Source organism: Symsagittifera roscoffensis, chromosome 4 (assembly GCF_963678635.1).
Source record: "Symsagittifera roscoffensis chromosome 4, txSymRosc1.1, whole genome shotgun sequence".
Taxonomy (NCBI): Eukaryota; Metazoa; Xenacoelomorpha; order Acoela; family Convolutidae; genus Symsagittifera; species Symsagittifera roscoffensis.
The window spans coordinates 59,491,547-59,516,060 of NC_087065.1; the positions used below are offsets into that span (position 1 = coordinate 59,491,547).

Genomic DNA, 24,514 nt, shown 5'->3' on the forward strand with positions numbered 1-24,514 from the left:
TAAAAGAAGGCCAAGTAAGTGATTGTAAAATTTCAAAAACTTATAGTCAAAGTTAAATCAATTTGAAAAATTCGCCGGAAACTGAAAAAATAACTCAGCTAAACAACTGGACAGTGAAAAACAATCAGGCAGAATCTACAGAAAGATTTTGCATAGCCCACTTACTTTGAAAGCACTAGCCCTACATAAGTAAAACAAGTAAACTTATATCTGTAAACTTACCATTTCAAATTTTGTTCTAAATGTAGCATTCTGCGAAGAACATTGCTTACGGGAAAAAATTAGAACCAACTTGCAACGCCTTTGCTTAAATCAAGTGTATAAGAAAAAGGGTAGAAAAACAATTTGTTTAAATTTTCTAAACTCTCAGTTTTTTATTCTCAAAAATAGGACCTACTTCTTGGATCAAATGGGCAGTCGTAACGTACACTGATACGAGCTGCAGTCTTGTCTCCCATTTCTGTTCCGTTTTTTGACAAAAGTGAGGAAAATATATGCTTGGGGGTTTTGTTCATAACAATGTCCATCAGAACTTTTCTGAGTGGGAGAATCACTCACGCGACTTCAGTGGTTTCCGCAGAGTCGCGCACACCACAGTATTATCCTGAATCTACGGTCACTCTGACACGAGTCTAACTTATTTGCTCGTGTAGTACTTTGATGTAACGCGAATAAGTTTTGAAAGGTCGATTTATCACATTTTCGATTTATCACATTTTGACCGTGAGTCGAACAGAAATAAAAAATCAACATTAAATGTTCTCATTATAGAATAGTCTTTTATTGTCCGACAATTCTTGTTCTCGGATAGCATCTAATGTTACATTACATCCTTTTCAGTTGAGATTCCCAAAACTCTTTCTCAATGTCAGAAAAACCGGCCTAGAATTCTTAGAACTATGATGCTGAAAGTGTAACGCAAGTTATTAATGAGTGTCGTAACATCACACAGTGCAAAAAGCGTTCCAATATATATGAGACAAGCTAATTGTTCGTAATCAATCCAAATACACAAGTTTTAATAATTAATAATTTATTAATGTCTGCCTAAAACTCCTTACTTGTAATATTTTTCTTCGCCAAAAAAAAATCGACCAGTTAAAGGGCAGTCGGACGATTCAGGGTTTTGCCCTGATATGTGAGCAGTCTTGTTATAGAAAGCAAGTAGGTAACAAAGCTAGCCCTCATGTCTACTTCGTTAGCAAAGTTGGCAAAACTGTTACTCATGAGCACATAAGCTTACAAGTTAAGACCGGCATTTCAAGTACGAAAGCAATTTAATTTTTAGTTTTCATTGTCAAACAATTCTCTTTAAATGAAAGTAAAATCGATTATTTCGGATTTATTTTTACTTGTTTAAAATTAAATAAATCTTTACTAAATCGCATGCTTTTGCACAAAGGGGGTTTGTTTTTCCTTTAATCAAAAGTGAAAGCTGGAGTTTCAACCTGAAGTTAATCTCATTGTTTTGTAAGTCTGCCTGAATATATTGTTTTTTGTACGAAAAAATGCTGTTATTAGAGGAAATAATTGTCAGCTGCAAACTATCAACCCATTTAAATGAAACACCACAAATAATAGCAAGGTCAAGTCACTAAAAAGAACAAATTTTGCTGTAAAAATATTTGATGTGCTTCTTACTGTGCTTTTTTAGCCAGAAGTTAATGACTAAAATAGTTTTAAGTTCTAGTGAATACAAACTGGGTCCAGTTGAGCTTGCAAAAAAATTTTATTAAAAATATTTAAGCAGTTTTTATATAAGTAAAAAATGGGGAAATTGACTGTGAAAACTTTAATTTTTTGAGAACATAAGAGAAATTTATAATTTTGTAATTTTGCTAGTTTGACAAAGAATTCTCAAATATCAAAAAGAAGAGTCAAAGATACCAAAGTATTTGATTAATGTTTTTGTATCATTTAGTACACAGAGGCTAAGCGGAGCAAAATTGAGTGGCTATGATTAGTTTCGTGGATTATCCCAATCCTATGGGCTATTATGGGTAAACGCATAAATTTATACACAAGGGTTAAACGGAATTTCAAGTCACTTGCAACACCACGCAAGCCTAGTATTACAAGATAGCAAAAAAGAAAATGAGTCAGAAATGTCTCAGGTGAAAAAAAGGTTGAAAATAAAACGACCAATTAAAAAAAAATGAAAAGTTAAATTTCAAAAAAAACTGTCGGAACACCAGTTTTCAATTGGCTTTTGTTATTAACCGAGCTATCGGCAAACCAACAATACCTGGGTAGATCCCCTTTGAGCCGAAAACAAAAAAACGTTGCCATAATAATATGCTCTCATGAAATATGTTGAGTTATTATGTTTGAAAACTTTGAACTCTCATACCACAACCAACCTGAACTATTTTTAAAACAATAATACAATAATCAATTTTTACCTTTCAAACGACCCAAAATAATTTGACGGAAACGATAAAACAATAGCTTATTTTATTAAATTCTTATCAAATCTAAACGAAATAAAACTTCAAATCAGGGATAGTAAAATTTTAAGTTACAGGACTTGTAAACAACACTTGCAAATAAAAGTCCTACAATTTAACTTTTCCGAAAAAAATTTGTTTTCATACATACCGAAAAAAACACGGTGCGGTCGGGACTCAAAGCCCAGACCTTAAGGTTCAAAGGCAATCCCGTTACTTTGGTTAAAGTAACAGAAATTGTTTAAGGGACAAAAGTGTTTAAGGGAAAAAAAGAAAATTTTGTCACTGACAAGTTTATTTATTGCAGACAAGCTAGACTAGAAAAAGAAGACTACCAATCCTATCCATAAAATGAAAAACAAGGAAATCTACTTTGATTCAGATTTCAGATACAATGCAGCACTTTTCAAACGCAAGCATAAAAACGGGAAAATCTGGAGTTCTGATAATTGCACAAAAAATCGAATTGATATTACAAACAAGACTGCTCGTATCAGGGCGAAGCCTTGAATGTTCCGACTGCCTTTTAAGGTTTATGGAGCAGTAAAACAGTGCTGATTTAAATTATCCGGACAAAACGAACAAAACATGCATTTTGAAACGCGTTTTTCTCAAATTGGGTTAAGATTAGACAAAAAGTGAAGAGAACAAAAGTTGCTTAGAATTTTCACTTGATAGTCAATAAATGTGATTTTTACAATATAAAATCCAGAATCTCCGTTTAAAAATGAATTTTCAACAGTTTGCGCAAATTTTGGAGACTTAACCCTTCTTAAACCTTGTTGAGCTGCATAAGAGGCTTCTTGTGATATAACTTTCTTATCAATTAACAAAGTAGTTTAAGCGTAATTCTTGATTAATTGAAAAAAGCCAAAATGACCCATTTTTGGGGTAAAATTTTGGTTGAGAATTTCGGAGAAAAAATGGCACCATAATAATTCTGGTGAAATTCTAAGCAATTTTTGTTCTCTTCACTTTTTGTCTAATCTTAATAATAAAGTACAAATGATAGATTTCGCTCCTTGTAACAAATCAATTATGGCAAATAAGCTTCTTTCAACCAATTTGGAACGATTTCTAGGACGGATTAAATCTCCGCTTGCGCGTTAATTGCGCGAAATATATCGCGCGTTCATTGTCCCAAATTGCCAAAATGAAACCTTTAAACCCCCTAACTTCACAAAAATTGATCACAGATGAAATATTTTTTCAAATTTGAGCTCAGGACAACAATACTTTTTGAATGATAAAAAAAATTCCATCAAAAATGGCTAGTTAAAAAGTCGAAATTTGTCTGAAGAAAAAAAAACACCCCGAGCACAAATATTCCGTTACTTTCGCTACGAAAGTCGGAACAATAAACACTCTTTCCAGTGGCCTGGTGGTTGAACCATCAAGCATTTTTATAACTAGTTTGGTTCGCAGCTTTGGCAAACTCACCACGCGTATCAGCCCGATTACATTAACGGATCAAGTTAACATCCTCCTTACTCCACCCAAGTAGACCAAGTTAAGATCCTCCACCCCAGTGCGTTTTTATTAATTTTGCTAAGCGCTGCATATCTTTTCAAATTCAAGCTAAGGAAAACAATAGCTTTCGAATGATATTTAAAAAATCTGTCAAAAATCAGTCAAAAAGTCGAAATTTGTCTGAAGAAAAAAAAACCCACCCCGAAAACAAATATTCCGTCACTTTTGTATCGAAAGTCGGAACAAAAACTCAATTTTGACAGCTAATTGAAATGCAGTAAAAGCTGACCTAGTCGCAGGGAACACAAAAATCTTCAAATTAGCTTGGAAAACGTTTTAAAGTTCTGCGTTTTTTTACTGTATTACTGCTTGTGTAAATATCTTCAATTCTGATATCATCACTGATCCAATCTCAATCAAGTCTGATCAGAAACGATTTGAAAGTGTACATAGTTGTTTTAGATCTCTGTCGATCCTCTTGTTGAAAGTTCGGCGCCTCTTGTTTAGCCGACCAATGACAAGCTTATTTTTCGGAGTTTTGAAGAAAGTGACTGATTATTAGTGATTGGTTTGGCTTTTTTGTCAGATTAATTTGAACTTTTTATACCGTTCTGGGAAATTTTGAAAAAAAAATCTCAACAATATCAACATTTGAATATTTTTTTAAAACTTCACCTTTTTTTTCTAAATCCAATTATTTTTTCAAAGAGCTGAAAAGGCAGTCCGAACACTCAAGGTTCCCCGCTGACAGTGCCTTTTTTCTAAATTTGATTTAATTTAGAATGCTATCTTAGTTTCAAGTTCTCACTTGGATTTAAAATCATTTTTATTTCTTATTGATCAACAACTCTTGGGAAATCAAAACGCAATAAAACTGTAAATTACAACCTCAAGTTTAAATTAGTGAAAACAATGGTGTCTTGTTTTATGACCATATGCGAAGAATGCATATACTGCAGGGTTATGTTGATTAGCTGTGTGTTAAGTATGAATAGGGCTGATTTGAAATCAGGAGGGGGCTCTCAGTTATGTGGATTGCAAATATATTGTTTGGGTTAAGTCTTCTGGGAATCATTAATTTCATGCCTTTCATCTCACAGTCCCTGCCTTCTTTAATCCTACAAAATCTCTACCCGCAATAACATCTTACGAACAGCCGTTCTCTTATCAGAGCCTCAATTTAGCATAAGTTGCCCCAAACATACTATTTCAGTTGAAGTATGATCCCACCTTTAGGTCAAGCGGCAATCATTAGAACAGTTCTGTTGTGCCTGAGAATAAACATTACCTGAGTCTGACTGGAAACCCGTTTAAACGAGAATTTACTCTATGAAAGGCAGGTTGCGAAGATTAGCTATCAAAATTCGCCAGCCCACTTGGTATTTATTTTGATATACTGCAGCTATTTTATTTTATATTTTATAGTACAAATCAATAAATAACCGCTAAATCATTCCATTTGAGTTTTCAAGCTAAAAAAACTTATTATAGTTAGTTTATAACGAAATGATTTTAAAAAGGTTTTCTGAAACCTATAGTTATTAATAAGTTACATAAATAATTCTGGAATTCCGGAATTCTTGCAAACAGGTTAGTTTTGATATGCTTAAAAAAGCAATAATTCAGTTAAAACAATATCTTTATTGTCCCGAGCCACTGTCGTAGTTTTTTAAACAGAATAGGGCGACCAAAATTTGCCATTATAATTTGACCGACAAACAACGGAGCAAAAGATTAAAATACCAAATTTTGTTGGTTTTTGGGATTTTGTGATCGTTCAAAATGGGTCCGCGAATTTTACCATCTGGCAACTTTTATTTGATGATTGTTTCAAATATACAAGTCTTAATACGAAATTATTGAGACTTACCTGACACACTTGTTAACAAACCTGTAGGTCCCATTGTACTATCCCACGCAGTAAAAATGTTTCATAAGAGCTTCGCGCCACTTGCCATGTGCTTCGCGCCACTTGCAATGGAAAATAACCCTTTAAATAGAACTGAACCAATAAATAGAACAAAAAACTTAAAATATTCTCTCGCAAATAAATTTAAAATATGCAACAATATCCAAAATTTTGGAACTGAAAAAAAATTCACCCTCACTAATTTTACTCAGAGAGACAAAACATTCGGCTACATGCCATAAAACCCCTTTAAAGCAGGACAAAATAACCGACAAAAACAGAGATGAGAGCCGTTGAATCAAATTCAAAAAAAATTGAACAACTAAAACTTTTCTTAAATTTGTCTTGAGTTTGTCTTGAATAAAAATTTATGTCATAAAAATATGCCAAAGTAAGAAAACTGAATATTGAATCAGCATCAAAACAAAACTTTAATGTTGAATGAGCATCGAAACAAAGAAGTAACAGAGCCGAAAATTCTTAAGCAGACACATGTTGCGTCGAAAAACAAACTGTTTTTATTGGAAAAGTTTAGAAACTCAAAAAGTTTTTAGGTACCCCTCAAAACTCTTACATAAAAACAGTTTGCTCCTCAAACATCTCAGAGGTGCCTCTAATCTTATAAGCCGAAACCTTTTGAGCCGAGTAAGGACAAAAAGGGAAGAAAAAACGAAAACAAAAACTGGTTTATTGAAATCGGAGTCTGTCTATTTGCAACCAACATAAAAATTTGGTTAGAACGGGCCTTTAAAATGCAGGCATCCTCAAAAATTGTCTGCTTTCCATCTTCCATTTTGTTGACGAAAGTAGAGATGACCAAATTTGCAGTCATTCCGTAATCAAATCTGTCTACCGGAAAAAAGTTATGTACTCAGTTGCAATATCCTAGCTTATCTCAAGGGTATTTATCATTATTATTGATCAAAATGAAAATGTGATTTTTATTTTTTTTTTCAAAATAGTTGAAACGCGAAACTTCCATATTGTGGTATCTATTCTACGAACATCAAAATATATCATTCTTAAAAAAGAATTTTTTATGAAATCACATTTAGTCCAAAAACAAACGTTTGATTCGAATGGCTGTCCTCTCGATATTTTGTGCCCAAACCATTGCGTCTTTCTAAACTATCACTGATAGAAAACTATTATTACCATGTTTTGTAAGCTAATTAAAAAACTATCTAAATAATCTCTTTGGAATCTGGACTTAATTGCGTTCAAGTTTAACTGGCTAGGGCTGAAATAACGTGGTGTTAAGTTGTTAAGTTGTGTTAATGTGGTGTTAAAAGGACTAATTTTGATGTGGAAGCGCGAGCCAAAGACGTCATTTTTTGTCCAACTGTCCAAAAAGAGATGGTTTGCATTTTTGGTGGTTCGCTTTTTTTAAAATTTAGACTGCAGCGCAAATCAACTTGGCAAAAAGGGATCTTTTTACTAAGTAAGGAGCCCTCGGAAAATAACTGATCTAAAAAAAGTCGATACATTTTTTGAAAAAATAATTGAAAACCGTCCCCAGGAAAATCCTATATCCGCCTTTGATTTTACTAGCGCAAATTTTTAGTAATGTTTGCGAAAGTCTTTAAGAAATTTTATTTTTTAAATCGTTCCCCAGCTTTAAGTTTTTTGTCTTATTCTTACATGGGTGAGATGATTGAAGTAGGCAAAAAATCAAAAAAATTTATTAAAACCGAAAACAACAAGATAGTCAGAGTTTACACTTTTTCTCTTATTCGAAGTAAAATCAGGCAGCTTTCTAAAAAAACACAAATGAACTTTTTTGAACTACTTTTTGAAACTACAAAAATGGTCTTTACAAAACAGCTATGTTCAAGGCTGTTTTGCTGCTACTGAAATTGTTAAAGCAATCTATGTCAACATTTTTTATCGCTTATTGAGTGTGCTAGGAAAAAAAAATGAACAAATTACAAGTATAGCCAGCTCCTCTGAAAGTTGAACAGAAAACAAATGATTGTAACCAACAGTGGGTTATTCTACGTATACTAAGTAAAAAAACAAAATTAGCTTAGAAAAAAAAAATTTTGGCTTCAGTGAACAAAATTTTTTCGCAACTAATAACAAAAATGAATCGTAAAACCTTTCAACAAAAATTCTTGCATTTTTTATTTCAAATTATTTTGATAAGATTAAGTTTTCTTCACAGTATTTTAAAAGTCACTCGAATGTAGGGTCATTAATATGAAATATCTCAATCTGTTCTGATGATTGATTGTGGTACGTGATTTTGGGTGGACAATCAGTAGATAAAAATTTCAACAATCCCGAAAATTATGCTCCCTTGATGAAGGATCGGAACAAAACAAATCCAGTTAGTTTAAGAGCCAACAAGACTGCTGGTATATCAGGACAAAGCCCTGAAAGATCCGACTGCCCCTTTAACCATATTGATCAGATTTTTGGTAAAATAAAACATTGAAAAACTTTAAAATTTGGAGAATATCAATGATCAATGTGAAAATTTGAGTCCTAAGAAATTAAGACGACCAATTAGCTAGCCTCAATTTAGTTTGGAACAATTTTGTTGTGTGGGATAATTCACCGCGCATAAATAATTCACGTTACGCTTCAGGATTATGGATAAAATTTTAGAAATGAGCATACGTTAGTCCAGAACATGGCCAAATTGGCAAACTTCAAGCTGCCAAAACTTTGCAAAAATTATCGGAGTTGAAAAAATTCTTTTTAAATTTGATTTCAGGGAGTCGATATTTTCAATGGCCATAATTTTTTTTAAAAGTATTATTTCGATTGCGGAAAATTGACTGAATAAAAAATCACCACAAGTATAATTATTCTATTTTCTTCGAAAGTCGGAACAATAAAAAATAAGTTCACTGTTTTTCGCTCAGACAAAAAGCAGCAGTGAGTCGAAGTTCAGAAAAAATAATAAATTTTTGCGCACATCAAATATTATTTTTTGATTAATTATTATTCTGACTTTTGCAACGAAAGTGAAAGTAACGAAATATTTGTGCTCGGGTGGGTTTTTTTTTCTTCAGACAAATTTCGACATTTTAACTAACCATTTTTGACAGAATTTTTTACTTTATTCAAAAGGTTTTGTTATCTTGAGCTTATGTTTGAAAAGATATTTCACCTGTGATTGTTTTTCTTAAAGTTATGGGGGTTTAAAATTGCCATTTTGGCCAAACTGGGACAATTAACGCGTGATATAATTCGCGCTATTTATGCGTAAGCGGAGATTTAATTCGTCTTAGAAATCGTTTCAAATTGGTTGAAAGAAGCTTATTTGCCATAATTGATTTGTTACTAGCAGCGAAGTTTATCATTTTCACAAAAAGTCTCAAATTAAAAAAAAATGTTTTCTTGCATTTAATTTTTTCATGCTATTACTGCTTCATATACCTTAAAAGGCAGTGTCGAACATTCAAGGCTTTGCCCTGATACGAGCAGTTTTGTACACATTTGAAGGCACATTGATTTCACTACTCTTTCGTGATCTTCCATTTAGCTATCAAGATTTCTATTGGAGCAAAATTTCAATTCCAATTTGCAAACAGTGGCTGACCGCAAGATTAACTAGAGAAACACTGATCATGATAATGGTAAAAAAAAACCATTTTAAGAAAATCCGTGACACGAAGTTGGTCACAAATTGCAATTAACACCTCTTAAATTGTAATTACAATTATGGCAAAACTTAGACAAAATTAGTTTTGGCTCACAACAACATTCGTTTGTCTAAGTTCAAGTGCTTTTGAGGTTAACGGAAAGGGTTTTTAAATCAGTATGTTTTGAAAACTTGTAATCTTTTTGATGGAATGTGAGATCACCATCACATCTGAGCTTGATTGTTAGTGCCTAAGCAATTTTTGTTTCAAAGTTAAGTACTGAAACGTATCCAACATATAGCAGATGTCTTATTGAGACCAAGCTCCAAGTTTATCACTTTTTGACATAAAAAAGTTAGTTTTGACTTAAATAAATTTGCTGCATTTGTTGTTCTAGCGGATCTTTTGTTTCCGAGAAAGTAACTAAAGTAAAATGCTCGCGGTGATTTTTTGTTCTGTCTAACTTTGTCTCTAAACAAAAAGTTCTTATGAAGTCCTTCTATACCAGCTGAAATTCATCTAAGACTTCACTTCAAATCTGTCTTAACTTTTTATCTGTTCATATGTTTTCTTACATTATGAGGTTTCGAAGTTCTTGAGACGAATCTATTTGGTATAATTAATGCATGCCTTTTATGTCTTTTCTATTGAAGATAGCTCCGTCTGAAAATTTATTCTAAGTTTTTGAATTTCGCAAACCAATAACTTGACAAAAAAAATTATCACGTCTTTTTTTAATATTGTCACGAATATTAATTTTGATGTATGTAAAGTATGGTCTCCTAATATTACTTTTCACTTGGTCAAAAACGGCGTGTTATCAACAAAATTTGCCCGAAAAAAAACCAAAATGAATCAGACTCGAAACTTGTGAAGAAACGAAAATTCGAGTTTTTTTTGGAGCTGAACAAACCAATTTTTGAGCTAATAAACTAAAAAACTGATTTGCCAAACTTTTCTGGTTTGCAGCATTGCGGGAAACTTTTCATAATGTGTTATAATGTGTCAATCAAAATTAGCTTTTATAGACACCCAGAATATTTTTTGTCGTTTTTAAGGGAATTTGTTTAAGGTGAGATAGAAGAAAAAGCAATCTTCGCAGTCGAAACTTTCCAAAAATTGTCTCACTGCCGAAAATTTGCCACTATGCTCTTTAAAGGCATCTATTGGAAATAAACGTGTTTTGTCTCGCAGTCTCCGAAATGGTGTACAGAAAAGGTCAAAGTCGAAACTTAGATTTAAAAATGTGTCGGAGTCGGCTAAAATTTTGAAGCAATAACATTGTGACAAAATGGGTGGTTAAATTCTGCGTGTTGCATTCCTGTAAGGGTATGTATGGGAAGACGCCCGCACCTCCCTAGTTCCGCTACTCTGTAATACTCTCGTAAGTTTTGTTAAACCTTGGATTAAAATTAGGTGGAATGTTGCTTGGTTATACTACTATTTTTACTGCTTGCAATCTGGATTAGATTTGCAATTGAAACCTTAAATCTCCGCTCGCATCAAAGTGTGCCACCCGGCTATTTCTAGATCACAAAGCGCTTATCCTGGAATGAATTTCGCACTTAACATTTTCTTAAACATTTCAAATTCCCTAATCCTAATAAACGAAAATAAAATCCGTAATACTTTTTCAATTGTAGAATCAGATTTAAGATTTATAGACTGAATATTGTTACGATCGCCACAAAGACTATTTGAATCGCCAGAAAAGCTTTTTCACATTTCCTTAGAAAAAATTCAGGAAGCCTTAAGTACGGTCCTTACCATAGATAGTAGTTGAAAATTTTCAGAATATTTAGAAAAAAAATCAAAAATAAACACAAATTGCCTGACAGCTATCGTAGAAGTAAATGGAAAAAAAACTGATAAGATAAGACGCATAGCAACTATTGAAGAAAGAAAGCGGAAAACTACCACGTTTCTAAACTTATAAAAAATTTATGTTTTCTATATTTTTGAGCCATTTTTCATCTGCTTATTACCTGTGTGTACTGCAAGCGCCATGGGATTCAATATTTTAAAAGACCATACACAAAACGAAAGATAATTCCAATAGAACAGACGCCTGAGCGCAGAAAAAATCGAATAAATCTATTTGATCTTCGCGTATTGTTACTACCTTAAAATTAAAATTAGGTCTCAGGCTTATTACAAAAAACAACAACTAGAAGTACTGCTAGATTGAATTTCATCACCCCTATCAGTATTATGAGGTCGAACTTCAGATATAGTCACTTAGCTGCTCCGTTTATCCAAGGGAACTTCATTTCAGGTGAAGCAGAAAGTGCAAATAATTTGGGGCCATTTGACCACCTTATCGACTTATCATCGCAACTCAACGCGACTATAGCCCTGATTCATTTTTCTGAAATCAAACCCCAATTCGATTCAATTTTTTCACACTTATTTCACCATCATTTTCCTTTTGTAAAGCTACCTCTGGATGCTAAAATAAACTGAATGAAATCCGAACAAAAGTTAATCAATTCTGAATCGAAATGAAAAAAAAAATCTACCCAATTTTCAACCTATTTCTAGCCCTTCTATTCAAATCTAGTTTCCTAAATCTTCAATGCTTACCAAGTCTCTTTTGTATTGTCCTTTTTATGATGCGAACTGTGCTTTTCCGTCCTTTTGAAAAAGATTGTTAATTTTTTACAAGCCATTTGTTTAAATTTGATTGTCTATTTTTGCTTCGATTCTCTTCACGGCCCAATTTAATCCCAATTCCCTTTTATTTTTGTTCAACCGCACAGGGCAACTCAATTAAACGTAAAGAGACGCTTTGCCGTTGAGGGGGTCGCAAATTTCAATTAAAAATGAAAACACTAAAAAACGCGACTTCTTACCCTAAAATGGGCACTCTAACGAAGATGGTCCGAAACCTTATTTACATCACATACTTCACTCTGGTTTTCACATCAATCATTATTCTTTTTGTGAATCTACCCCCTATATTCGAAACTCAAAACAGTGATCTCCAAGACACGGAGGGTTTGCCTAAATATGCAAAAAGTTCTCGAGAAAGGCTGAGGAAAAACTACCGAGGTGATCAATTGGCTGAAAACATTCCAGAAAACGAGAAACCATTCCGCTGGATGGAAACGCGTGAAAACTTTGCAAACGCTGAAACGAAGCAACGAACATCTCAATTTCGTAACTTAACAAATCTTCTGCAACATAAATTATTTCTTTCCAATCTCGCTCAAATCTATTCCAATCTAACGTCACCCAAAAAACTTCCATTTATGAGTCATAGCTCTGTTAACCCAGTAGTAGAAAACTTCTATCGAGAGATAGCCAGCGACAGCTTATATCCTGTGAACTCGCCTTGGATTGACTGGATTAAGACATTACTCAAATCGAACAAGATCACATATGCAGAAAACAAAGCAGGTGGTTCTCAGTTGAAACTCTCAGTTAAATACGAAGCGAATCTTTTGGGACTTTTGAAGCCAATGCGACTAACGAGAGACCAGCAAACATTCCCCGACCATTTTTATTTTGTGGACCTGGAACGACACAATGCAGAAATAGCTTCATTTCATCTGGACCAGATTTTGGACTTCAGAAGAGCGCCGCCAGTTGTGGGTCGGTGGATAAACTTAACTGACCTGTGGAGACTTTCTGACCACAGACTGACGCGCACTTTCTTCAAGTCGCCAGCTGACAACACTTGCTTCCACGGCACTTGTGATTACTACTGCCGAACAGAGACTCCGGTGTGCGGACACCCGCACAGTGTGGAGGCCTCGGTTGCACTCTACCTCCCAGACTCCAAATACTTCCCAAGGTCTATGACGGTGCACCCCTACAGAAGGTAAATAATGCACTTATTGAAACTTCAAATGCAGATTTTAATGTTTTGAAACGAAAAAGTGAGCAATACGATTCCAGAAAATCTGAGTTGAAGTTAAAAATAACGTTTCACTTTCATCAAAAAAAAAAATAAACATAACCAACCGTCAAATAGAACAGCCTATATGAGCTTAAAAAGCCGAAAAATATTTTTTTCTTTCTGAAAAAATTCGTAAATCTTCAAAAAAAAATTACCAAGGCGCGACGTTTGCCAGGAAAATTTTATGTTTAACAGTTTTTTGACAAAAAACTGTTTTTGACAAAAAACAAATTAAAAACTCATAATTCAACAAGCTCCTCTCGATAAATGAAATTTTATAGCCCGCTTTGGACCAACCGTAGAAGCCCCTAAAGTATATCATATTGTATCCATCCACCCAAATTGGTGAAATGACTTAGATTGAGATTATTCTTTTTGAGATACTGAGAGGCGCAAAGCAAATCGTTTACATCAAATAGATTTACATCAACATAGTACACAGAGGCGGAGCGGAGCTTCGCATTAATTGCCATACCACGTAAAAATAGTATGCAAGCTAGTAATTAGAAAAAAAAGAAATCAACTTAATGCAAAAAATTGAATAAACTTCGAAACAATTTCTAAAAACATCAACTACAAAAAGTTGCCAGGAATGATGTTATTTTTGTGGAAAATACGCCCAGAAACACAATCGACAGCATTAAAAAAAATCAAAGACACTTTATTAAGCGCCAAGTGTGCCGATAAAATTTAGGCAAACAGCGATAGAGCCGCAACAACATCGTTGTCATGAAAAATTTTGAATTTAAATTTCTCTGCTAAGACTTTTATTGTTTTGTGCGATCCAGAGGGGAGCCCAAAAATATGTTTTCCTTGGTGCGACCAAAAATTAGGTCACTAAAGCAATAAAGCAAAAGCCGAAATCATTTCGGCGGAAAAAAACTTTTAGGAAAAATACGAGTTGATGGAGTAAATCAGAATACTAAAAGCAACAACAATGAAAGTTGCGTACACAAAAATAGTAAGATGTGCCAATAAAACTAACAAAAAGAAAGGCAGACAAGCAATAGGCCGACAATTATTTTTTGAAACAGAGCATTTCTCGTTTAAAAAAGGGGCCTTGGTCAGATTCGAACCAAGGATCTTTGCCGCCCCAGCCGTATTCCTTTTATTAAAAAATTCCGCGTAGACCAAAAGTTCCGGGGAGACGCCAAAAATTGAATGCATTATGAACCAAGCTGCCAGGTGATTCAAGTAATTTTGATGAACAAGTTGTTAACCTGAAAAAATACAATTTTCCGAAATGATAATGCTCGCAAAACGCATGCTTAATTATCATCGAACAACTCCTCTGAATCCATATTAAATTGCTTCAAATCAATTGTTTTGTTTGATATATAGTTTTTAAGATGTGCTATAATGGAGCAGGGGTACGTTCCTCTTCGGGTTCAAACATTTTGTCATCTCTGTCAATACTTCTTACCTTATTTTTTCAACGAAATCTGAGTTTCTAGTTTCTGTAGACCTATTTTTCATATTTCAAGGTTTTTTTTCGCCAAATTTAACGCCTTTTTGAGTATTTTTAAGAAAGTTCCGTATAATTTTTTTGATGGTTTCCACTAACACAGCGGCGAATGTACTATTTGCTAACACAAGCGTTAAAAATGCGAAAAATATCTCTGCTAATTCTGGCCAAAAATACTCAGATAAACGCCTGCTGCGCCGAAAACAAAAGGGGTCTCGTACACAATTGTGAATTTTTGCTTCCCTAAGCTCATATACGCACAAAAATCTACTTTAGCTCTTGAAACGATGAAATTTGAGGCAAATAAGCCAATTTAACAAAAAAAAATTGTTAAATTTTTGTGAAACCAGTTAAACCAAAAAAGACATCATAGGCAAAAAAGCTATCTGAATCTGTAGAAAAATCTATTTAAATTGAGCATCATCTCAGTTTTATCAAGGCCGGTTAACATTTAATATAGTTAAATCAAGTTGCATCAATTCAGTAGCCAAAATTGATTAATTCAAACTGTTTATCAATTTGCAAGCAATCAGCTAAATTGAAATTTTCAAACTCTCAAACAAGTGTATAAAATGCTAATTTTAATTCCATACTTTCCTTCGAACCGAACTTATAAATATCGGTAGACTTCAAACTAAAAAAACAAGCCAACAAAATGAGAAAAAAAATCTGCATGGATTTGAAACCTGCAATGAATCTTGCAAATTTACCTAAAAAAACGTCCCAAAACATCAAACGTTCACTTTGTTCATTGACAAGAAACAAAAAATCCCACGACATCGATTTTCTTTTGTACTATGTTTCCTGAATAATGTACATGTAATCATAGAAGCTACACCAAATCGAACCAGGAAGCGTGGGTGAAGGACACCACGTACTGCAAATCGAAAGTGCTGTCTGACCCGAGTTATTCGAGTGACAAGAGGAAGATCTTCGACATCACAGATCTCGCAATCTACGATTTCCTCATCGGTAAGAATATATTGAAGCATACCTTTCCATATAACTTGATCTTTGATTATATCACTCGAGTGAAACATTGTTTCGTTCTCATGAGCATATATTATAATTAAGTTGGGTTCTGTTCTGTAGTATGAAGAACAGATTTGTTTGTTCAAGGGCTTCTTAAGTTTGCGTCAACCAATAGATATCTGTAAGTTTAACTATTACGCTCAAGATTTGAGACTGTTAAGATTTAAGTAATGTTAAAAAAAATTAGGATAACACTCGTAGATGATTAAGAGTGGCAACTTAAACTAAGACTAGATTAAGACTAAGGTTGGTTAAGATTCCTACAATAAATGTAGGCTTTTATTTAAGACTAAATAAAAGACGGTGATGCTAACTGAAGTAAGAGATGTTTAAAAGATTGAATTAGTTCCGGTTGATTCGTTGCATATCATAAAAGATAATGCGCAAATTCCAAGTCTACCAAAAGCCGTTGCGCTTTTGGCAGGTGTATATAAATTAACAACATAAAGGTCAACGATCAGTATAGAGGTTAAATGATCAAACAATAATACTTTTTACATTCCCCGCGAAAATTTATCTAAAAGCTATTACTTTCGCCTAGCAAGGAAAAAGAAAGTAATTAAGCGCTCGGGTGAATGAACAAGTGGGCTCGTTGTCCAAGACCCCCAAAGTGGATCTGGATTGCTAGAGACATAATCTTGGTAAAACATCGAGGGCCAAAAGAGCTTATTTCATACTAACAAAAATTTAATACACGGTTACAAGGTCGAAGGAACGGGTGACGGTTCGGGAAGGACAGTGCTGACAGGCCCGATGGGCCGGAAGACGTATTCTTTAAGTAATAACACAAAAGAACAAAAACAAAGCACCTTAGGTCAAATAGCATGCTTTCGTCAGGTAAAATTAAATTTAAGCCAGGTACTATGGACGAGCAAGGAACTGGAGTAGCACTGGGGTGAATGAGGCAGTAAGATAGGCAGGGAAGTATCCCCGAAGGCAGGCCAAAATAACAAGCAGTACTAAGATGGATAGATCTAACGGTTATGCAGTGGTAGCACCCAATGGGCGAAAGTGAACTTTAACGACATTCAAACAAGGTTATGGGGCTCAAATAAAGCTTTAGTGTTATCAAAGTAATCTAAGTTTTTGGCGTATTATGCGAGCGCTGGCAGTTTATAAGACTCTACAGGCGATGGAATGTTAAGTAGCATTCAACAATACACAGGATACTAGGGTACTAAGAGTTTTAAAGAGTTTATGAAAGTTTATGATAGCATCAGACTGAAACTCCTACTTCTCAATCGTTTCCCGATTTGCCGCTTTGTTGATTGTCCATCTCCTTAACTCCTCCAGCGTCATTGGCCGTCCTAGGATTTCTATCGCCGAAATGATAGAGGAAGTGTTCAGCCAGTCTGGGTTAGGTACAGTGTGAGCAGAAGTTGAAGATAAGGTTTCGGAGGGTAGGCCCGATGGGTCAAATTGAGTGGTACAGACCTCAGGACTAAATTTGACCTTCTTATGAGTAGTATGTTGATCATCTGCTACCGAGGACTTTGGATCACTTGGGTAGGCAGGGCTTTTTTCCCGCAAGTGAATTATCGTGGGACGCGAAGATGAAGGTGGTGTTAAGGTTGTCAGGTCTACTAAGTCGACTTGGTGGCTTTCCATTTCTACGGTAGTTGCTTCTATCGTTGTGTAAGCTGGGGCAGGCCTAGGTGGATTAAATAATGGGCCGTCTTGATCTTCATTTGTTAAATCGACTACACTGGTAAACACTCTCTGGCCTAGCATCTTGGGAGGCTGTCTAGTTCGCATAGGTCTGGTGTTCTGTAGTGTAAAGATTTCTGATAATTTCTTCGAAGGTGGTGATTTCGTTGGAGATGACGCTTTCCTCTTCGCGGTACCGGACAGTTTCGGTTTCTTAGTGGCAAGGTCGGAGTATGGTTGCTTAGATTCCGCCTCCGCCATGGCGATTGGTTCTACACTAATCTCGGTAAATTCCCGTCCGGGATTCTCCGTAAAAAGCGGCTTTTCTTTAATCGGTTGGTTGGCCTCCTCCATCGTGTCCAAGAGAACCAACTGTGGGGTCACATGTAGGTCCCTTTCCTTGTCACCAGAATCCAAGTCGATCAGGGGAACCTTATCCGACTCGACCTTCTGTTCAACATGGTCCGGTATTTCTGGCTTACGATCTGTTCGGTCGGAGATTAGGTGTTCATCGAAATTTGTAGCTTCGAGTAATGTTTTATCCTTGAGATGTTTTAGCGAAATTAGGTCGCTAGCATTATCGTCTGAAATCTCTTCGTGTGGTTCGATCATCAATCCAGGTTCATTTACGCAACTTTTCCGAAGGTCGGGTTTACCCGACGGGCTTGATTCTTGGTCACTTTCAAGGCCTATTGGGGTTCTCAATCTCTTCCTCTGTTCTTCTTCCTCTCTGAGAAGAGTTTCTCTAGAGCTGTTCATGGCCGCGTTTCGTCTCGCAATATCAAGCTCTTCGAATTTCCACTGGAGGTTTCTTTTCTTTTGCGTCGATCTTGAGCTTTTAAATCCGACATTTCTCGGCGGTTTTGCAGTTTTCCTCAGTCCTTTAGTCGCATAGAATACAACTAGTTGATCTCGTTTTCTCGGGCTGGGTTTCTTCTGGGTACATTTTCTTTTAATGGCTAAATCAGATTTACGTATTATTTTACCATTTTTTAAGGTAACTGTGTGGTCTGACTCCCTAACAATTTCATCCTTGAGTACTCTATAGAATGGTTCACTTTTCGTTCTATCTTGGACTTTTCGATAAATAATGGTCTTACCCGGCGGGTTATTCAGTATTGAGTCCTTTATGCCCAAGGCATCTCTCTTTTCTGCCCGAGAAAGCACTTTTACTGGGGATCCAGCACTGGTTGGTACGTATCTCACTGCATTTGAGATATCCTCCGAGGACGATGAGTTTTCGTCAACATCTCCATCTTCTATATCATCGGGGGCGTCCCAGTCGTGTCTTCAATCTCGGTTCATTAGTTTTTTGCCCTTATCTATGCATAACAAAGTTTTATTCCAATCAAGGTTTTTCGAAGAGGGTGATTTGACCAAATTATGCCAGATGGTGTTTGGGGATCTACCAAAATGTGCTTCGAAGGGAGAGCAGTTTAGCGACTGTTGAGTTACTGTTCTTAAACATTTTATTATTTTCAAAAGTGCAGATTCTAGCGAAGGTTTTGGACGTTCTTGTGCCATAACCAAGAGTCTTTCCTTAATGGTTCTGATTAGACGTTCCACTAGTCCGGTAGCTCTATGATCACCCACTGGGCTAAATATCACTTTTATATTGTGATCGTGGCAGAATTCTCTGACTTCCTTGGAGATAAAACCAGATCCTTGATCTGTTCTAATGGTTCTAGGTATCCCGTGTAAAGCAATGTATTTACTAAGGAAGTTTATGATAGATTTTGCCGATGTGCTGGATGTTATTTGGGCTGATGGGAATTTTGAAAATCTGTCCACGCACACTAATATGTATTTTTTTGTTCCCCATACTAAAGGTAGCGGACCGGCAAAATCTAATTCCATTTCTTGATTTGGCTCTTCGACCGTTGGGAGTTTCCCTAGGGTATTGTGTTTTATAAGAGGTTTCAAGTTTTTACCTGCTTTCACGCACTCAATACAGTTTTCGCCGTGGACTTGAATTTCACGGTAAATCTTCGGCCACCAGATGTATTGAGTTGCCCGACTTTTCATTGCGAACTGGCCAGGGTGAGCTTCGTGTAGTCGGTTGAGCATTGTCGATCTTAGGCATGCTGGGATAACTAACCGATTGTCCAGATAAAGACATCCTCCGCTGACATGTAAATTATTTAAGTACGATTTATAGTAGTTTCCCAGTTGTAGAATATCTTGTTTGCGGTCTTCTTCAATTGCTTTAATTATCTTTTTCAGAACTAGATCTTGTTTTGATAAGAGGGTCATAAATTTTGAATCAAATATTTCTGGCCAGGAAAAAGGGAATATACTGACTGTTTTCTTTTTACTAGGTGATCTTTTCACGGGATTATCCGACGGGTTACTGGTGCTTGGTGTTAAAGAGTCCATGTTTTCATTAGCAATAAGTTCTTTCTGTTGGTTAATTTCAATTTGTTCTGCCATTTCTTTCAGGATGTTAAAATTCGTAAAAAAGTCGTTTATTTTGCAAGATGAGTCACACTGTTCTGTACGCGAGTGAGAATTTTGGCACACTGAAATGTTGGAATAGTTAGCTATCGCTTGGAACGTTTCAGCGGCATTAGCAATTCGTTTCTCACGTTCTATTTCTTGACTGGTCATATGATCTGTTGACTGGCCAATCGTATTGCAGGAAGTGACGTCATGTGCTAAGAAATGTTGAGAGAATTTATTTCTTATTTGCGACCACGAGTTTCTCGGCATTAGATGATCAAAACCTAGGAGCGTACTAATCTGATTTACTGAACCGATAACAAATTTTTCGTCATCCAGAGAAACTGGTACGGGTTCACCCGATGGGTGTCGGGATATATAATCGACGAATCCCATATCTTTACCGGGTAAATGTTCGACGGTAAAGTCGAACGGTAGTAGTTTGTCCGCCCAACGGGTGAGACGTGATTGGGCCGTTTTAGTATATTTATCGTCTTTCAGTGCTCCTATTAAGGCTTTGTGGTCTGTTAAAATTGAGAATTGTTTGCCCAATAGGTAATTTTTGAAATGGTCTAGTGCCCACACTAATCCCAGTAATTCGAGTTCATTAGTGCTATATTTTAATTCAGCAATATTCAAAATCTGCTAGCGAACGCTACGGTCTTCCAATTCCCACGATGGTCCTGTTCGATGGACGCGCCCAATCCTAAATGTGAGGCATCGCATTTTACTCGAGTGTCCAGTTTTACATCGAAATGATGGTTCGTCACCGTATTACAAATTTCTTTCTTGATTTTTTCAAACGCTTCCGTGTGTACTGTAGACCACTTAAATGGTTTATTTTTTTGCATAAGTTCTCTAAACGGTGTTGATAGGGATGCTAAGTTTGGTATGAACTTATTAATTTGAATAATCGATCCCATTAATGATCTGATATCTTTGATACAGTTTGGTTCCTTCAGGTTTCTGATTGCGTCAGATTTATGTATTAGTGGTGTCGTCCCTTTTGCGTCGATTTTGAATCCCAACCATTCTATGTTGTGAGTTAAGAATGTGCATTTTTCCCATTTTATGGCTAGTCCCTCGTCATCTAGTGTTTTTAACACGTTAATGACTAGCTTTTTATGTTCCTCCTCGCTACCCACGGTGGCGATTAGGATGTCGTCGAGGTAACAGTGGGTATTTGGTAATTTATCCGTCAAACGGTCCATTATGCGTTGAAATTCATTAGGCATATCGCCTAGTCCGTAAAATCCGGTTTTAAAACGGTAGGAACCCGTTACTTCTCCCCCCACGATGTTAAAATTACACTGATTACTTGCCTTTTTAGAAAGCGGTATTTGACTGTAGGCGTATTTTAGATCAATTGATGAAAACCAGATGTTTCTTTCATCGTGGCCGCTAATCGTAACTGCTACGTTGTCAATTAGTTCGATTAGGTTCGGCATTTGATATCTATTACGAAATATCTGTTTATTTAATAGTTTTGAGTTCAATGCTAGTTTGATTGATCCGTCCCTTTTTGCTGTGATCAAGATGGGGGAGATAAAACAATCTTCAGAGCATGTAGATAATTTTTCGATGTGTCCGTCTCTTAGTAATTGATCAATACATACTTTGACTTTAGGGAGAAGATGGATCGGGATACGTTTCCCTTTCACCTGTATCGGTTTTAACGGTTCGTTAAAATAAGTATTAACTACGTAATTCTTTGATCTACCCGTTCTTTTTATGAGGTCTGAAAAGTGTTTTGATATGTATGTTTTAAACTCACTTTGAGATGGTGTCTCTTGGCTTTGATCCTGTTTGTTATCCGATGCGAATTTTATTTGGTTGACGTTTGTCCCAATGGGTGATGCTTTCTGATCTTTCCGTGACTTTGGCCCATTGGGTGGGGGTTGTTTCTGAAATACTACGATTCCCAGATTCGGTAAAATGTCGTTTCCCAGTAGATTTCTTTCAGCCCCTTCGGTGATGAAAAGTTTTTGGTCGTTAGCCTCCCATCCCTTCGATCGGATTCTCACTCGAACTCTTCCAATAATGTTGATTGTACTCCCGAAGCCCTGGTATGCTTTCTTTGTTCTTTCGTCCACAGATTCTAGTTTTAAAAATCTATCTCGTATCTTCAATTCGTGTAGTAGGTCTTTTTTCATGAAAGAAACTGGACTTGCTGAGTCGATTTGAATTTCGGTATAGTACGGGTTGAAATTTCCCAGAGATACTTTTAGTGTCTTTTTCAATTCTAGTCCTTCATGGTTGAATACTGTTCTCACTCCGCGCTCTATTTTGTCTTCTACAGCATTTATTTGGCTATCTGTGTCTACAGCTAGAACTAAGAAATCGTCTAAGTTGACCTCAAATTCGGGATTTTCCTGCGGGTTGGCCCGGGTATTTTCGTTTTCTTGAGGTACTCGATTCTGTTCGACGATGTTCGTTTGTGTTCTTGCTGAACTCCTGCAATGTTTAGCAAAATGTCCTTTGCGTCCGCACGTATTGCAGTTTCTATCTCTGGCGGGGCATGTGATTAAATGTCCTTTTTTGAATTGCTGACCACAGTTGCGGCATTTGTTATTTTCAACGGTGTTTAGGGTTGGTTCATTCTTTACGTATTGTGGTCCTGGTACTGCGTTATAAGTTGGGAATTTTAAGTACTGTTGATGGATTTTAGTACCTTTTTCGTGGACTAATACTTAAGATAGTACGTTTTCTGGGGTCAAGTATTCTATGCATAGTTTCTTTTGGATCTCGACATTTCTCTTGTTTGTGATGAAAATGTCTCTTACTAATTCTGACTCGAGTTCCCCCAGTTTACAATTTTTTGCCAGTTCAGAAAGTATTTCGTGGCATTTTTCTAAGGACTCATGTTCTTTCTGACTTCGGCCAAAAAATTTAAATCTTTCGTATGTTAGGTTTGTAGTGATCGTGAAGGTAGTTTTTAGTAGTTCCCAAAATTCTGCGAAATTGATATCCAGAATTCTTTTGCCAGGGTTTTTAGGAGAGAAGCTTTTCTGTCCCTCTTTTCCGAGTGCTAGGTATAACTGTGATTTTAGCTTCTTGTCTATATCTCCGATTTGGAGTCCGTTGAATTTTGCGTTATCTTCCGCCCTTCTCCTTCTCACTTCTTCGTTATAATTTTGTACTGCTATTCTGTGGTGTTCTTCTTTTTCGGCCCGACGGGCTTGGTCATCAGACGGGTCCGGTGGTTCTACCGTAGGGTAAGTTAGTTCGTTTCTTGTCGGTGGGTTAATTACATCTTCGATGTCTACGGAATCTTTCGCAATAATTGTCAATTGAAACTTTTCCGACCACCTTTCCCAGTCGTGTTGGTTATCGTTTGATGAGTTGTTCCAAAAAAACTCTAGTCCTCGTAGGTTCGATTCGTTAGACTGCGCCATGTTAAAAAAAATTAGGATAACACTCGTAGATGATTAAGAGTGGCAACTTAAACTAAGACTAGATTAAGACTAAGGTTGGTTAAGATTCCTACGATAAATGTAGGCTTTTATTTAAGACTAAATAAAAGACGGTGATGCTAACTAAAGTAAGAGATGTTTAAAAGATTGAATTAGTTCCGGTTGATTCGTTGCATATAAAAGATAGTGCGCAAATTCCAAGTCTACCAAAAGCCGTTGCGCTTTTGGCAGGTGTATATAAATTAACAACATAAAGGTCAACGATCAGTATAGAGGTTAAATGATCAAACAATAATAATGAGACAAGCCGCGACTGGGCATAAACAAGAAAATACTGCGTTTTGCAGTTTTTTTCTCTCAAAAAACTTAATTGTGTGTCTTAGTTTCCAATTAAGTTTTTTTTATAGCAGCTCAAAAATTGCGCCAAATTACACAAGACAAATATATTTATATATTTTAAAAAATCAAAGTAAACTGTTTTTCATCTGACAAAATTTGATTTCTTAGGAAATATGGACAGACATCACTATGAAATTTTTGACGACTTCGGAGAAGACGGATTCATCTTACACTTGGATCAGGGCAAGGCATTCGGCAAACATTCCAGTGACGAACTCTCCATCCTCGCTCCTCTGAGCCAGTGCTGCAAAATAAGGTGGAAAACGTGGCTGGTGCTTCTGGAGATCACAAAAACTTCGAATGGAAAAATAGGAGATCTTTTGCACGATTCTCTGGAAGAAGATCTTCTAAGTCCGGTTTTGAAGCCAGAGTATTATGCAGCATTGGATCGGAGGTTGAAGATAATCATGAAGGAGATTCAAACTTGTATAGACAATAATAGTCCTCAAGATATATTTGATCATCATTTTGGCCAGCAATTCCAAAAGTTCTTTCAACGCCGTCATGCAGTAATGTGAACTATGTATAATAATTGATCAGAACTTCTAATTGTGTAAATAACAGATAATTCTAATTTCTTTAAAGCGCTTAATTTAAGTTTAAGAACTAACAGAAAAGCTTCGTAGTTAAATGCCCGTTTTTATTGAAAAGTGAAAACTAATTTACTGTCATTTATTCAGAAGCATATTAATACCATTTATCACTTTAGGGTCATTTTTTTTGGGGGGGGGGGGATTTAGGAGGACGAGGTCTCAAAGTATCTTACATCCTTTTTTTGCCCTGTTGACGATTAAATTTT

The 24,514-nt window shown here is 35.8% G+C and overlaps 1 protein-coding gene across 2 annotated transcripts; it reads left to right on the forward strand.

Annotated features, from left to right (window-relative positions):
- Nucleotides 1-5,142: 5,142 nt before the first annotated feature.
- On the forward strand, nucleotides 5,143-24,295 carry LOC134843732 (extracellular serine/threonine protein kinase FAM20C-like). 2 transcript variants are annotated; one of them, XM_063859985.1, is made up of 4 exons: nucleotides 5,143-5,296; nucleotides 11,695-13,242; nucleotides 15,615-15,757; nucleotides 23,824-24,295. In XM_063859985.1, exons 2-4 carry the CDS (start codon nucleotides 12,242-12,244, stop codon nucleotides 24,231-24,233), a joined length of 1,554 nt encoding a protein of 517 aa, XP_063716055.1. In that variant the 5' UTR covers nucleotides 5,143-5,296; nucleotides 11,695-12,241; the 3' UTR covers nucleotides 24,234-24,295. The 2 variants fall into 2 exon arrangements, with proteins under 2 accessions (XP_063716055.1, XP_063716056.1); XM_063859986.1 differs by lacking the exon at nucleotides 5,143-5,296 and adding an exon at nucleotides 5,421-5,507.
- The last annotated feature ends 219 nt before the right edge of the window (nucleotides 24,296-24,514 follow it).

Coding starts and splice junctions, on each gene's coding strand:
- LOC134843732 (XM_063859985.1), top strand. CDS start 12,242: ATGAAAACACTAAAAAACGCGACTTCTTACCCTAAAATGGGCACTCTA. Junction 13,243..15,614: donor ACGGTGCACCCCTACAGAAG/GTAAATAATGCA, acceptor ATGTAATCATAG/AAGCTACACCAAATCGAACC. Junction 15,758..23,823: donor AATCTACGATTTCCTCATCG/GTAAGAATATAT, acceptor TTGATTTCTTAG/GAAATATGGACAGACATCAC.